Source organism: Tachypleus tridentatus, chromosome 6 (assembly GCF_004210375.1).
Source record: "Tachypleus tridentatus isolate NWPU-2018 chromosome 6, ASM421037v1, whole genome shotgun sequence".
In the NCBI taxonomy this organism is placed as follows: domain Eukaryota; kingdom Metazoa; phylum Arthropoda; class Merostomata; order Xiphosura; family Limulidae; genus Tachypleus; species Tachypleus tridentatus.
Window position 1 is genome coordinate 89,468,467 of NC_134830.1, and position 17,463 is coordinate 89,485,929.

Genomic DNA, 17,463 nt, shown 5'->3' on the forward strand with positions numbered 1-17,463 from the left:
TTGATGTCACACATATTTTATGTGCACTTACTCATTATGTAATTTTTCTGGTACAGTTCACTTCTTGGCTGGTTGATTTGATTGCACTCCAGTGGTCAGAACAGCCTTAGTTTTCAGAAGCTCCAGTATCTAATTTTCTTGCCACCTGTTACTCTTCTTCTTTTTCTCTCCTTTCTGCATCAACCTTGATCTTTTGTTCTATATCCTAGTCTCACCTTCCTGCATCTTCAAGCCTGGTTTTTGTCTGGTCCTTGGTGAGAATATCCAGCTATGCATGTAGAGTCTTCTTCCATTTCTCGATCTTCCATGGAAGTGTAGCAGCACAGGTGGAAAATCTTTCACTGTTTGTCAGCTGGTATGGGATTTCTTGCCATCTAACCTTCAGTTGGTTGAGTGGCATAATTTCTCACCTGGCTTTTGAACTGTGAGTCTTTGATTTCCTTGCTCTCTGGTTTTAAGGTTGCCCTCTCCCATACCTTTTGTTTTTCCAGTAATTGTAAGACTATACATTTCCTTTTCTCGCTCTGCTTATATGTTCCTTTCAGATATAGAGGCCTCCAAGGCACCCTCACTTTCACATTGGATGATTACCGAGATCTTTCATGTTATGACTTTATCTCTGTTGTTTGAACCATTTTTCCTAGTGCTTCTTATTTCGTTTGTCTGTTAAGATATATTTCTTTTTTCTCTTGGCTTGTGGACATTGCCAGTCTGATTTGTTTGCCATTGATGTTTTATGCATCCCTTAGCACTCCACCTATCTTCTGCTTTCTCTCCAAATCCATGGTGGAGTAGGAAGGTTGTTCCTTCTTGTCTTTACTCTTGTCCTTACTCTTGTCCAGACTCTGTGTCCAGTCAGAGACTTCAGTTGTGATACTGGGTGTACAGCTATTCTCCAGGGTATGTGCAACCATCTTTTTATTCTCTGGCAATCTTTTTCAATTTTGGATCTAGCCCCTTCTTCCTCACAAATTGGGTCTGATTTCTGGTCCACTGGACTTATTCCTCTTTGCCTTATTTGTCCTGTACCTTAATTTATGTTTTATCCCATGTACTCTGTCTTCTCACTTCTTATCTTCATCATCCATTGGAGGAGATTTCCGCACTTGCATATGGTCCACACTCAGTGCATTTATCTCCCACTATCTTCATCACATTGTGGTTTAGTCCATGTTGGGGTTTCATCTTTAACTGGTAAGTTTTGTTCATTTTTCTCATTCTCATGGACTTGTATTTCTTTTCCTTTATCACACAGATTCTGCTCTGTGGTGAGTGGTGTCTAAATAGGTATTCTTCAACTTTAAATCAATACAGTAAGCCATGTAGACTTGTCCTCTCTCATCCATGCTTCATACGATTGCTGTAGAAATTGTGTTCCACAAAATATCTGGAAGGTTGTCTACCTGATGATAATTGCTTCATAAAAATGTCTGATCTAGACCCTACAATGCATGGGTAAAGCAGAAGGGTATAGCTGCTCATCCATGTCATGCCTTGAGTGAATAACTTGTTGTGGTCATATTTTCAAAATAGGGGTTTTTGGTCACCCATTGCACTGTCTCTGGTTGTGACATTCTTCCTGACTCTCCAACTCATCACATTCTCACTCTCCTTTGAGTAGAGTATGGGAGTCCTTATCACTTTCCAGTTCCAAGCCTCTGGGATTGTTGACCATATAAAACACTCTTTTGAATGGGTTCCAAAAAAAAACATTGGCTATAACCATTTAGTTGAGAGTAGGGCAGTAGTGTCCTGCTGGAGTAGATGTGACGTGGCCTCCACAGGAGTTGAATCATCCCCTTGCTGGTGGACATAACCTCCTGAATCTGCTTGCACAATTGCAGAAGTTAATCTTTTACCATAGTGGATGATGTGATATCTTTATACTGTTTACACATTCATCAATATCCACAAAAATTGGAGTTAATTCATCACCTTTCAAGATGATATGGCCTTCTGATACTCATTCCATACCAACTGGAGTTGATACATCACAAATGTAGTCCTCCCACCCCTCACTCCTTCACTGGGAGTCCTCATCCTACGTTCTTATGGATGTTGGTTCCCTGCATTGTGGTGTTGGATTGAAGCGAACCAATCAACATAAGTCCTTGTACAAGATGAATTTATCCTATTGATGATGGATGATCAATTCCCAATTGCTGTAGAGTGTTGATCCTTGTGAAGTACCCAGTAATTGCAGTGAGTCTTAACCTCTGATTAATGGGTTGGAGTTGAAGATGATATAATCCTCACTATCCTCTCACTTTGATGGTGGTGCCTTGTAGAAGAACTTTCAGATGTAGTTGACTTGCTGAGTATGGTTTGATGCACTCTAGCCATACAACACTTTGCAATTTCTTCTTTGTGTTTTACAAATTATATAGAAAAGATACATTTCTCCTTCTCTGATCTTCATATCTCTTCCTCTCATTGTCAGGGTTACCCCTTTGGATACTTTAGGGCACTTATGTTATTCCCTTGCAGAATTCGAGTTAATCTTGTGAAAAAAGGTAAGTAGCATATCAAAAGTTATAATTTTCCTGAAAATGTATTTCTGATATGCACTTACCTCCTCTCCTACTTCCAACCTTTTTCCCTCACTTCTCTGGTGTTTACACCTTCTGCCAAACTTCAAAGTGAAGTTTTGAATTTAGAGGGAGTCACATGCATCATGTGAGTGTGATGTGATACTATTGGTTGATGGATGGTGCATGATGGTTTGCATGAGAGAAACATTGGAATATGTTAATCCTAATGAAGAAGGAGTTCAAGGCTTGTGGCATATCTAAAGAAAAAGTTAGCATACAGAGGACAGCATTGAACAAGAATAGTTAATCTTTTGAGAGAGGTAAGTACCTATCAAAAATTCATTTTTAGTATAGGTAAATTATAACTTTTGCAAACTTTATTTATTTCACTTAGCTGTGAGTATGTTAGGATATACTATGGGATGTGGGTGGTAGCACTTGCCTCATCATTTTTGCTGGGCTGTATGCTAATTTCTAAATAAAAGTAGTTAGAGCTAATATAAAAATTTGCTTCATAGTTTGTATTTCATTTTACCTAGAAATTGGAAAAATAAAAATTGTGAAATTACTTGCAAGCAAAAAAAAAAATTTTGAATGCTTGCAATGAAGTTGTTTGGGTATCGAAAGGAGAAAAAACTTACTTATAGGTTAAAATATTTAATATATCTTTATTGAAAAAAAATAATTTTGTGTATGTTTTGTGTAATATGTAATAAATTTTGTGGTATTATTTAGTACATTGTAAATATCTTACATTATTTTACAAGCATGTTAAAACATATTTTACAAAAATGTATTTTATTGTAAGTTTATTTTACACAATTACCCAGTGTAAGTGTATAGTTCTGTTTAAAAAAGTTCTGTTTTATAATTGCAGATTCTGGTTGATGGACTGTAGGCAGGTTAATGAAGTTACAAAGTATGCAACTGAGCTTTATCGAGAAGCAGTACATGTTCCCTTTATGGCCAAATTTGTGGTGTTTGCCAAACACTATGAGGCTATGGAAGCTCAACTACGAGTCTTTTGCATGACAGATGATAAGGAAGACAAGACTCTAGAAAGCCAAGAAAAGTTTTCTGAGATTGCGAAGAGTCGTGATGTTGAAGTAAGCTTGTGTCACCTGTGGCACATTTAATGTGCAGGGTTATTATAAAAAAAAACCCTATTTGTATAAAAATAACTACCTTAAAAGGCACTTATTCCAATTGATAATCAAATTTTACCAGAGGCATAAAACAGAATCATAAGTTTTAATCATGAAAGATTGGCCATGGTACATGGTGTTTAGTAACTATATTATACAGTATATTTGGACTGTTTTCTTCATAAACTAACATTGAAAACACCACTTTCAAACAATGTAGGGCTGTCATTTATATTTGATTGCTCAGTGTAAAGGCAGAAATGCCTAGTGATATTAGATATTGCACCAGCAAATTTTTGGCTGTGGTGTTTTATCAAAATAAATGTCTGTTAGAAGGTTTCATGGAATTTGTATGATCTGAAAACTGCCATCAGAAATTATGAAGCAAGTAGTAGTTAAACACTGACCAGAATGATGATGTTTGCTGTAGCGTAATTTTTAGATTAGCTTGATATTCTGAGACTAAGATTAATGGAAAGTGTATTGTACACTTCTGTGAAGGTTTTTGAAAAACCCTATACCAAGTCTAGAATTTTCTGAAAGAAATGTGATATATAATATACCTTTCATGAGACTTGATTTTTCTAGGACAAATATTTCTTGAAGTGTAATCATTTTAAATATGGATTTTCTTATAATCATCATGTATCTGATATTATTACTATGCTAATAAAGAATTATCTGTGTAAGTAAATAAATATACCTTAAGTTATATGTATAGTTTTTGTATAATAAACTTTCATTATTTATAAACTGCATTTATGGAAAACCTTATTTTTTTTTCTGGCAAAAAATTCATACAAAGCATGTTCTTGTGTGCATTTCTAATAATTGTCATGAAGAAAGTTGGAGATACGGATTTAAATTTTGAATTTTTTTCATATCTGTGATTTGCAAAGAATTTTTTTTTAATTTCAATTAAGGGATATTATGAATTAAAATAGATAAAAAGGTAGTATTCTGGCTTTTTAGAAAAAGTATTCTTGCTAGGAAAAGTAATTAAATATTAAAAGAATGTACTGTATTTTACAATTACTTGTCAGGCTATGGTGATGTTAAATTGTTAACAATTTGTTTTACATGAAAGTAAGATCTTTTGTTTACACTTTGAATAGGTCTTTGAAGGTAAATTTCAGTATTTAGAATTTGCTGGAAACCTTGTACCAGTTACAAAGTCTGGAGAACAGCTAGCACTGAACTTTCAGGCTTTCAGAGAAAACAGATTACCATTTGTTGTGCGAGTCAAAGACCCACACCAGGAATCTGTTGGTAGAATAGCTTTTATGAGGGAGCCTAAAGTTGGCGTGGTGAGCCTCCATGAGACTCCTATATGCAACCTAAATATTGTATTACCTGATATTTGCAAGGTAAGGCACAGAGGTATCATTAAAAATTAATGTAATATTTTTCTGTATGGGTTTGAATGTAGATATTTTTAATGGAAAAAATGGGTCACTTTGAACCTTGTGATATGTGTTTGTTGTTGTTTTTTTATGCATCCAAACTATAGAAGAGTCATTGTTCATATAGGTTCACTGAATGAATGTTTGAAGGTTTTTTTTGTAGAAAAATATATTCAATTGCTGTACATATTTGTCATTTAAGATTGATGATCTGTTTGAGATTTTAAATTCTTTCAGGTTTTAGAAACTGTTTTTCATGAATGTGAATTTTCATCAGTTATGTTGTTTTCACTCACTCACTATTTTTTTGCTTAATGCACAATTTATTTATAAATATATACAATAAAAACTAACTTAAAAAACATATAGTAAACTGAAGGGGCATACCCTTTCTTCATAGTAATATAAAAGTTAAAATCACATTATTTTTTTGTTAGAATGCAGAGGACAGTATAATATTCTTACCTTTACTGTATTATTTGTGACTTTTGTATTTCATGCTATTTATTTGTTTCAATGGCCATTTCAAGCTTCTTGTAGATGTCAAACGTGGTAGATATCTAGTCTACTCTTTGGGAAAGAATGAATTGCACATTTTACAAATTTAAATAAAATAAAACCAAACCTTTATGTTTTATTTCTAGTTGGACAGAGCATAAAATAAGAACCAACATTTGGCAAATTACAAATATCTTCAAATAAAGTGGGTTATCTAAACATCTAATGGTTTTCTAGTGTTAAGCATTCATATTTTGTGTTTATTGTATTTCTGGTTTAGAGAAATAATAGCAAACAGGTAAAATCCCACTGCTTAACAATAAGCTTTGAAGATATTGCCTGATGAAATGTTGATATGAGGAAAAGTAAAGAAGAGAGGAAACAAATAAGTTTGGTAAACACAACTATGCACTATGTATTTCATGTTTCATGCACAGTTGTGTTATGTAGTTTTTAGGTTGAAAAAATGAAATTAAAGTAAGGCTATATGTAAAACTTGGGAAGTTAACTTGCATTATCAGCAGAAGGAGTGAATAAAAGAGTAACGTGGACAAAATTTTGTCAGCAAGTCTTGATCCTTTAAAAAAAACAAAAAAAAAACTGTTCCCTTCAAAGATCAAAACAGATCTCTCAAAAAGCTCCAAAATTGAATATATAAAGCACATCCTCTCTCTAGAAGAAGAGCATTGAAATACAATAATATTTTTGTTACATCTGACAGCCATGAGGTATCGTTAAAGATAATGCCAGTATTCAGTGAAATAGCAAGTTCCTAAATGGGATAAGCTATGAATAGTAATATCTCAAGCTGTGAGTTATCATGTGACCTTAACCTGATCCAGAGAGTACTAGCATCAGCACTTTGGAAAATCATGACTTTTGTAAATAAGAAATATAAAATGAGGTAGAGTAAGATATGTTGTATCTGCATACTACAACTTTCTCACCCTTTGTCTTAAACCAGAATTAATTTAAACTTAATAACAGTTAGAAGTTACACAGAAATCTCATGCAGTCAAATGAAAATCGCAACCTTTGGTCAGACTGGATACAAACACCACAAAATGGCATAAGATATTAATGTGTTTTGTGACCACCTATGCAAGAGGCTGTAGATTCACAAAGGTCGCCCTCAACTAACACATACATTGAAGTAAACAATAACATATAGCAAAACCATTAAAAAACAAAATAGAAAATAAAATACATAGAAACATTTTACAGTTACAATTTCTCAGACTATAATTTGCAAACTTTATTTTGAAATACAAGATGTACATAAAGGTAAATTATTTCTTTAGTTATGGTGGTACAATAAAACATATGTCAAAGTATAACTCTTTAAATACAACAATAAAAACAAACTTTTAATTAAATATGGCTGCAAAATAAAAGTGTAATAAAATCACAATTAATACAGCTTAGGAAGAAATTATGGCAAAATTTGCAATGCACACAACAAAAAAAGTGTAAATGCTTTGAAACACTGAATTACTCAACTTGTGGTTAAACAAAAATAATTCCAAAATTGGACAAAATGCATTAGAAACAAGACTTCAAAACAAAATTTCATGAAAAAACGTGTTTAAGTTTCAAAATTTTAAAGAAAAATTACAAGGCAGCATGGAACCTTTCACTTATCATGAAGGTTAGAGTAAGGACAAAACTTCTTAGTGTTGCTCAATACCAAGTCAAAATTACAGAAAGCAATGATGTCAACACTGGTGGACTTATTTAGAGAAAGGTCAATAGTTCAGGCTTCACTGTAGGATGCTGAATTGTTAAAATTATATTCCAATCATACTTTGTAGTTTCTCATGCTATCAATACGTAGTTGAATAAGCAGATTTTACATTTTTACACTTTGCTGAAGCAATTTTAATGAGCTTCCGTATCATGTTCAACACAACTGTCTTTGCATGTGTGCCTACATATAGTGATTGAGTGCTGATATCCCTTCCTAGTTCTCAGGTAGCATGAAAATAGCACTTCATTTGGCACTGTACAGAGTGGCACAAGAAAGAAAAAAGGACAGTTGTAGCCCTGTTGCAAGCAATGTGCAATTGTATTACTCTAGCAGACACCTTACTAAACTTAAAGTGCACATAGGATACAGTATCCACTACATCGTTGTATGTGTTGTTTGCAGCTACAAGAGTTATTGACCTCCCTTTCTTGGCTCTGGGTGGCATGGCTGTAACCAGCACCATAGTTGACTTAATTATTTCAATACTTGTATGTGTGTGACAAAAAGGGAAAGTTAGAGCTATGAACTTAAACAAACTCTATATCTTTTGTTACACAGCATGAGAGAAAAATATGTCTTAGTTTGAAGAATCATGAATTTTCAAACTGTGATAACAAGAAAAATATTACTACTTAACTCTTCCAATTTTCTCTGCTGTATATGCTAATCACCAATGATGTTTTTTTTTTAACTGACTTTGTGCTGTGCACAAAAAGCAGCCAAATATTGGAAATTTGCTGTCTGTTTTACTCTTTACTTTCATTGTATTATTTAAATTAAATTCTCTTTTTTTCATACATAGGTTTTTGATATATAGACTAATGGATTTCAGTGAATGTGCTTAGAGGTACATGTGTGCAGCACACACATACACACATGAATTTTTGGTTGACAGGAAATTCAAACATAGTGGGTAAATAGTTGAAATATTGTGCACTTTAACTGTTAGAAAAAACTTGAACTGTTAAATACATTGTGTTACCATCCATGAGTACACAACATTACTAATGCTAAGTAAACAATTCACTAAGATAAACTTTTTTGAGATAAAAAATATATAAATAAATAAATACTGCTGCTCTTCACTTCTTTCTGTTTGAAGTTGCAAGTAGTTTGTAATATAATCATGTAAGTTTTGAATGTTATTCAACAGTATTTTACCTATCTCTCTGCCATCACTATGTGTATAAACTAGACTTTTTCTCTTAACACACTTGATCTTCATTCCATAGGTAAGAGCAACTACTATGTACACTAATTAGTTATTTCATAGTACATACATAGGTGTTTCACATACACAATAGGAGGCAAAATCTCTTCATAGCTGTATACCCATGTGTGTTGAAGATATGTTTACAAGAACTTATGAACATAATATGTATTTATTTATTTTGAAGTGCACTGGTGTTCTTGGTATTTAACTTTTATCAGTGGTTTGCAAGCCATTATCATTCTAGATTCACTAGCTGTTACTACGTAATATTTTGGATAAATTAAAATTGAATACATATATCATATATGTGAAAGAGTCATTAGATGCTCAGAAAGTAAGAATTACAAATCCATTGGAGCTTTTAGATGCTTCTAAATATCTACTGGCATCAGCTTTTATAACTTTTCAAACCTAGTAAATTTCAATAAAGCATACCACACACACATTCATGTATGTGTGTGTGTTTATAAAAATGCTGCAAAAAATTTATATATATGCACTAATGTGTACATGAAATACATATTTGTTGAAGAAGTTCTAGATTGTTTTCACTAGGTAGCTTGAAAATTACAGAACACAAGTTGCTTCAGGTGGTTAATTTAGTGAATGACTCATCATCCTCAGTTTTGGTCCAACCAAACCCAGCCTGCTTCAAGCAGTGTTTAAAGTGGCTGGTAGACTCATGACCTTGTTGGTAATCCTACAGAAATATTGTAAGTGAATCTTCTTCCTTAAACCATGCTAAGGAAATGAAGACAAAAACAAAGCTACTACCTTTCTACTACAAATTAGAAAAGGGATGCTGAAATGTGGAAATATTTTTCTTCTGTGTGGAAACCACAAGATATTCTCCAAACACATGGTCAAACACGACACAATACAGCTATCCCATGAGACAGCAGATAAGTTCCTTGACCAGTCAAGCTACAAAAATAAAACACCTCACGCTGCAGTTCTTCATGTGACATCAACCAGGTTTAGAGAGTTTCAAAATGAGAACTTTGGAAAAAATCATGAATTTTGTAAATAATAGATATATACTATGGGAGAGAAGATGTACAGTATCTGTATACTACATGTTCAATGGCTATGTATGATCAAGTTTTTGGGTCAGAAATGTGGTCAATTAAGGTTAATTTTCTCTTAATGAAAAATAGGTAATTGCTGTCAAAATAAGTTTATAACATCAGGTTCAAATGGAATATATTATTTTTAATTTAGTAATATCATACATTTTTAAAATGCCAGTTTGCTTTCTCTTTCCTCAACATTAAGCTAAAAGCTATCTTGCAGGAGGTGATGTGCTGAAAATCATGCATGTAACTGTGTTCACTAGTATGGCCTCTTGTAATCTTGTTGAAAAAAAAAAAAAGGATGCTTTTTGGATTTTTTATGTTTTGATATTAGGTGATTTTAGTTGTTTGGACTAATCAGATATTAATAATAACCTAAATTATTCTCTGCTATCTTTATATTTTTTCCTAGGTTGAAATTAAATCAGTACCAACAGAACTAGTAAGGTTAGAAAAAAAATATGGTTTTGTTGAAGAAACAGGACTAGGTAAGTGTAAAATGAAGTATTTTTAGAGAAAACATATCCATAAGACTCTTATTATCATTAACTTAAAAATTAGTAAGTTAGAAAGTTGTGTAAACTTAACATGCTATAATGTCTTTAGGGCATTAAATCAAAATGCGTCATATTTGTGGTACTTCATTTCCATCAAACAATGATTGTATGGTTTTCTGAGTAAAGTTCTATTCTATAGTTGTTGTTGTTTTTATTTATTGATCTATTTCTTAACAGGAATAGCTAATCTTACTCTACAAATAATAATAGAATGTTGAATTTATATTAACTTTTAAACACAAAAATTTATATTGTGTAAAATGTTGTTTTAAGCAAAACCAGAGCTTATCCATCGTGCTGACCTTCGATTGTCTGATATTGCACGAGGTTTGGATCAAGATTGGGTGCAGCTAGCAGACCAACTTGACATTTCTGAATCTGATGTGAATAACATTAAGAAAGAACAACCCAATGACTCAGTGCAACAAGCTTTGGTGATGCTTAGACTATGGTTACAGCAGGTTAATGAAGATGCAACTGGTGAGAAAAAAATTCTGATTTTTAATCTTATTTACTGCATAGTATTTTATGGTAAAAACCATGTAAATTATATCAATTGCAAACAGAACAATTTTATTATTTGTTTATTATAGCAAAAAAAAAAAATGCAGAAATTGAGGCTTTGAATTTATAAAGTTAATTGTTAAAAAACAAAACTAGTTAAATCACTTAGCAAATTTAGTGAATTTTAAAAATTGATAACTGGAGCTATATGTAAACTGTAGATAATTAAATTAACCAATGTTTTAGTTTTAACAGTATATTTCACCTTAAGATGAACACCTTTGTTTTTCAATAACAAAAGGGATTTGTGTTCCCTTCTATTATAAATAAACAGTGTAATTTATCTTAAGTATAATTATCCATTTTATTATTAAAATTTGTTTTTCTCGGAATACATTAATTATATTTCACCTTTACATTATATGGTTGGTAGTTACTTCAGTACTATGAATGTAATAGGTCCTTTTTATTAGTTTGTTTATTACTGAAGCAATACCCACAGAGGCTACAAGTGTTTATCAAGGGCTTTTATTTGTATTTATTTATGACATATATATATGGTTATGAAAATACATTTTACTAAAATTCTTAAACTGTGTCACCTCCTTTCTATTTAGCCAAAAGAATAAAAGAAGTTTAGGGTTTATATGTCTTAACACCTTTTATACTGACAATGACATCAGTAAAGATAAGTAACAGATATATAAGAAAAGCACATATAAACACACAAAAAAGTTTTATATAAAATGTATTTATAATTGTACTTATATTAAAGTGTTCTGATTTTCTTTCATTACCTCTACAAATCCCCCTTCCAAACAGCTTTAAAACATTTCTTTGCTACGAACAAACAGAAACAAAAGTTGCCTTGAATGCATAAAATAGTAGCTAACTTCTGCCAGTAATGTTTTGTAATTAAAACATTTGTACGTAGAAAATAAAAATATTTTCTTTTCCAATAAGTTTATGAGAAATCAATCAGTGTTATTATTTTATGTTACTTAATTGTTCCCTGAAATGTGCTAGGAAAAACTAAAGATGAGTAATGAAAACTTAAAATTGTGTTTTATTTTGCATAACATTCTTGAACTCATAACACAGAGGGTTGAGTGCATTATAGTAAAAGAAATTTTAAAATGCAAATCAGCAAGTCACATGATAATCATGTGTAAAGTCACAGTGGTTCACAATTTATCAGAGTTATGTTTTGACATTGCTCAGCATTTTATAGGTAGTGTGATACAACCAAGTATTTATAACTTGTAGGTAAGAAATGTAAAAGAAATGTACCTTTCTGGTACAACATATTTATAAAATCTAATCATAAAGATGTGCTCAAATTTGATATCCTTTGAACCTAATGGTATTTGAAAAAAAAAAAAAAAGAAGAATACTGATCACTTTTGAGGACCAGAATCATCTAGAAAAAGACTTGCAACAGGTTAGACATTGCAGGCCAATTGTCAAGATGGATGGTCATTCAGGTAGAGCATGATATGGTTTGGAGATGTACATTAAAAATGTGGTGAGGCTTAAAAATTGTTTTAAAACAGCATGCTTAACCACTGTACTATTTAATATATAAATATTCTTATTTATTCAGTAAATTCATATGAATTGATTAAAGCCAGCATTGATTTAGCACTGCTGTATGCTACTTCACATTTATGATTTTGTCTTTTTTTTTTTTCTTAAATACAAATGCAGAACATACTGAACCTATTTGAGGTCATGGGCTAAATTGAGCCTTAGGTGTTATTTTGTGTAATAAGTCCAGTCATGGGAACTGTTTACTATTTCTTGAATTGTCTGTGTTGTGTTCTGCTTTACTTTGTTTATGTTGGACTGCTTTGTGACTGTTATATGGAGAAAAGATGTATCTAGTTTTCTGATTTGTTTGTTACAGAAAATGATCTCTTGATGCAGATTAACATGTTCAAACTTAATTGTTTTTGTTTTGAAGGAGCTATGATGTGTCAGTTTATTTTCAATATGTTTAGCATGCTGATTTTGTGTCTGTGTGTGTCAAATACAGCTTATTTTATTTTCATTTAAATCCACTGTACATGTTGAGTCAAGGGTTTACACATGTTCTTGAAATCCTTTAACACTTTTTATACCTTGTAGCCATAAAATAGCAATCAGATTTCCATGCAATAACTCTTAATATGTTTTGTGTATCTTCAAGAAATTTAGCAAACTTTCAGTAAACATTATAAGTATTTTGTACACAAAGTATCAGATTTTTTATCTTTCCCCTCATGGGCTCTGCTGAACCTGCCAAGCTCTTGACCCCAAATTGACCATTATAATTGCTATACTAAAATTTCTAGCATCTTTTGTTTCTCTTCAAAAAAATTGCAGTCTTTCAGTAATCATTAAGAGTCTTTTCTGGATGGTCCCCCAGTGGCTCAGCGGTATGTCTGCGGACTTACAATGCTAAAAACTGGGTTTCTATACCTGTGGTGGGCAGAGCACAGATAGCCCATTGTGTAGCTTTGTGCTTAATTCAAAAAACAAACAAACTTTTGTGGACAAAAAGTCAGGATCTTTGAGAGGTATTTACACAAACATTTCTTCCTCAACATATGGAGTCACAGTATTGACTGCTCTGAATGCAAAGTGATTTTTGTATTATGATTAAAAATACTTTTCTTCACTTGAAAAAAAAACAACCCAAATTTTATTTTTATAATCTCCAAAATCTCTTAAATAAATTTCAGCCATTTTGTTTTTAATAAAACTTTATTTTGTCTAGTCTACTGACATATGAGGTGGTCAGTGTTGAAGCTATCTATACTAAAACTTTGAATTTACTGATTGTATCATCACAACTTTTGACTAACTTTTAATAAACATTATGTATATGTTGTTTCAGAAAATCAAAGTTTTTATTGTGTGTTTCTACTAGTGATTTTTTGAAGTCTTTACTGAGTTAGACTCTGTGCAAAATAATTTTCATGCTAAGAATAATAATACTTCTTTTCATGTTACAGTTTTTGTATTTCATTTGCATAATCTCTAAACCCATTTAAATAAATAGTTTTTTTTTGTAAAACTGTATGCTCTATCTTTTATTTTTTGTACTCTAACACTATTTCTACAGAAATTGTAAGAAGTATAAGTTGCAACATCTCAATTAATAATATTCACAGTTTCAACTTTCAACTCTTTCATGTATGTTTTATTTTAATCTTATTGTTTTATTGCCTAGCTTATGCTAAATAGTGTATTCATCCCCGTAAAGCAGTATATCACAGTAGAAATACATTAATAGATTCTTATAAACCAAGGTTCTACATGGTGTGATATATATACATTTTAATGTATAGTTAAGTAGGCCTAGTGTTTTTCTTTAAGTTCATTGTCTGATTAAACAGAAATTCATTTACTCTTCATGTATGTATTTTAGAACATAAAAAATGCACCAATTGCTAGAATAGAATGTCCCAAAAGTTTATCATGTAACAGGCTTTCTAACTAAGTTGTAAATGGGTACAAAGCTCTATTAATGATGCAAGCAACCATTTTTCTTACTTTTCAGTGGTCACTTTTTTTTACCTAATGTCTGTTGTTGCCAAATACAATTTTGTGTTGATGATAAATTTGTAAATAAAATAAAAACTTGTGACTTTGAAACCTTCCTTGAAAACACAGTAGAAGTGTGGTGTTTCTGTTGCAGTTTAGAAAAATATAATGATTTTCACCAAATGGAAGAGTTTGGATATTTAAATTGTACATTTGACCATTTTGTTATTTGTAGCTTTTTTTGTATTAGATGTTATTGAAGATCTCTAAATCATTGTGACATTTACAGTCAATCAACAAAATGCATAGTGGGTTAACAGTTAACATTAGAATCTATCCAGAACAACTAGTACTACTCACTTGACATTTATACAAGATTATTTTAAGTTGTTTAGATGTATGCATATATAGTCAATGCAAATTATAAACTAGTGTCATGTAGACCACATGTGTATATGTAAGCACTTTTAATATTTCTGATAGTTGTTATATTCCCCCCTACCTCTTCCTTCTTCTCTGTGCTGGTCATAATAAGACTTATCATGGTTTTGCTGTACCTGGCCAGGTTTTCTCTTAGAGTGACATTTTTCTCACTCTGTAAAGTTCAAAACATGTTAGTTAACAACTGTGAATTCATTATATTAATATACCTTTTTCCCTTACATTTCTGATGTAGCCATGACAATTTTTCAACCCTCTTCCACTGTGATGACCCAGTACCCTAGTGGGCTATCACTTCTGCATACTCTATCTGAAACTAAGTATATTCTAAATAAAATATGTAACTACAAAATTTCTGTCTTACTTTCATTTAGAATTACCATCATTTTTGCCATCTGCTTTCTTGATTCTTACCACTACTTATGGTCAGTTTCAAAAATAACTACTCTATCTGCTTTATCTATAAAATTCAAAGTCATGCAGTGTTCATTAAAATTTGACACTTACCATCAGCCATCACTGTGATTGTTGATCCAATTCTCAAATCTCTGCTTGGTGCTGTCATTTAAACTGTGGCTTAAAGATCTTTGTTGTAGGAAACAGTCTAGATGTCTGTATAACATTTTAGACTTTTCTTATAATTGTTTATACATTTGTGTAATAACATGGCCAAAATTGATCACACAGTGTTAGAAAAAAAAAAAAAAGTGAGCCTGTCAACAGCATTGTGTCCAAAAGGGCAGGAACTCTAGACATAAACGAATGATACTGTTGCAATATGTTAATAATTGCTATGGTGCAGGGTGTGTCATTATATAAAAGACTGTTTGGTGTAGATGTTAATAATTTATTTTGTGAATGAATGTTTTATGATTTATTAGTTGTTTTTTTTATAATAAGAGACTTAAAAGCAGAAGATTATTTGAAGTTGTGTTTGTAGCTCATTGATGTTGAGAATATAGCGAGTAGATGATTTAGTAATAAACATATAAATAGTATGGAGTGGGAAACAGCAGAAGAGAGTACAGTCAATCCCAAGGAAATGTTTGGCATAAAGTTAACTGCATTAGAAGTGATAGGCTTAATGCTTAATATGTTAGAGTAAGACTAACAGTAGAAAACAGATAATAATAAGAATTTATTCCTGAGGAATACAGGATATTTTGAAGAAGGAAGACCAAATGATTACTGGAAGAGTAGTATACAACTGCAAAAACTTGTGCCACAATTGTAAGTGAATTATACACAGATTATTGGGGCAATATAAATAGGGAAAAGTAGTTTAGGTTGTGAACTGAAATTTTAAAGTAATTGAATAGGTCTGAATGGACGTTTGACAACAAGAAGAGAACCACATAGTGTTTTTGGTCACTATGGTGCAAGTAATTTGTTGAACATACGTTAAACTAGTTTTGAATATATATTTATATATCATTTGGAAAACAAATGGAGTTCATGTTGTTTACTTGACACTGAATTTATTGCTAACAAGTTGCACGTAACTGCTGTAGAAGAATTCTAAGCCTGACAGCAAGAACAATACAGTATATACTTATACTATAAAGAAGTATTAGTAAAAACCTTTAACTGTCAGTTAGTGAATGCATATTGTGCATCTGACAATGTGTCATGTCTGTCATATAAACATGAAGTTACAGCTGTGTAGGGATGCATGTAGTAGATTGAGACCCCATATAAACCACAGACAGCATTAAAAGATTAAGGGTGTCAACAGTTATACAGCTACTGTTATTTGCTAGATAGTCAAGTAAACTTAAAAATTATCTCATATAATGTGCAATGATGCATTTAGTAATTTTGCCCAGGTTTTATTAAACACTTGCAGCCATTTTTGCTATAGGCTGATGAAACAATAATAACAAATGGGCAATCACTATTATAAACCATTAAGATGGTTTATGATAATAAATTCTACCAGAAGAGTTGCTAAACATCGTCAATAAAAAGTATAATTAATAGTATTTAGCCTTAATTATAAGTGACAGAGAAATCACATAAATTATCTGTGACCATTCTGCATTAAGCCATCAGTTAGGTATCTTCACTGTTATCATTGTTTTCAGTCCATATAAAGAGAAGATGTAACCTTGAGACATTGTTAGATACTGCTGTCTAAATTTTTGCAAAATGAAAAACACTACAACCAATATTCCATGGCCAGACCACCAGTAGTAACTTTCTTGACCAGATGTTATATGAAAAGTACACGTGTGGATAACTGAGAAATTTTAAAAAGTAGTATATAAATTTAAGAAAGTAGAATATACGTGATATGTGTATATATCACGTTTTCCTTTTAATTCAAGCTTCTCTTCAAGTTCACAGTTAATTTTAACTTGAAAATCTGCAAAGTTTTTAAGGGCTACAATTACTTTGTTTCACCACTGTAAGAACTTACATGCAACACAGATGCATAACCCTTTGACAAAAATATCCAGTAATAATGAAAATCCTTTAACAAAGATACAGTACACACTGAAAGTTCCTTTATCAATAACTGAAACAAATTAGATTCTTAAGAATGAATACAAGTTTGTACTATATAGCAGAAATGGTTGATGTTGGTATTAACAACTTTTATTTAAAAATGCAAGTAACATTGTTTCAAACTCCTTCAGTCATTATCAGGTTAAGAATTACTTTGAAAAAGTAACTGTTCCTGATCATGTGTTGTGGGGACAACAATACTGATAGGTACAAGTAGTTTGGAATGTTGTATATATTTCATTGTATTATATTTGATAGTTAACAGTGTAATGTGTGTGAACAAATTTAATTAAGTCATTAATATCAGTATAAAAG

The 17,463-nt window shown here is 31.6% G+C and overlaps 1 protein-coding gene across 2 annotated transcripts in view; it reads left to right on the forward strand.

Moving 5' to 3' along the window:
* The window catches only part of LOC143252998 (ankyrin-3-like), a 40,951-nt gene extending 28,894 nt beyond the window's left edge, over nucleotides 1-12,057 (forward strand). For both annotated transcript variants that reach the window (XM_076506022.1, XM_076506023.1), the window contains exons 3-6: nucleotides 3,409-3,637; nucleotides 4,792-5,043; nucleotides 10,023-10,098; nucleotides 10,441-12,057. In XM_076506022.1, the coding sequence (XP_076362137.1) occupies nucleotides 3,409-3,637; nucleotides 4,792-5,043; nucleotides 10,023-10,098; nucleotides 10,441-10,760 (877 nt within the window). In that variant the 3' untranslated portion in view covers nucleotides 10,761-12,057. The remainder of the gene's footprint in view (nucleotides 1-3,408; nucleotides 3,638-4,791; nucleotides 5,044-10,022; nucleotides 10,099-10,440) is intronic.
* Nucleotides 12,058-17,463: the final 5,406 nt, after the last annotated feature.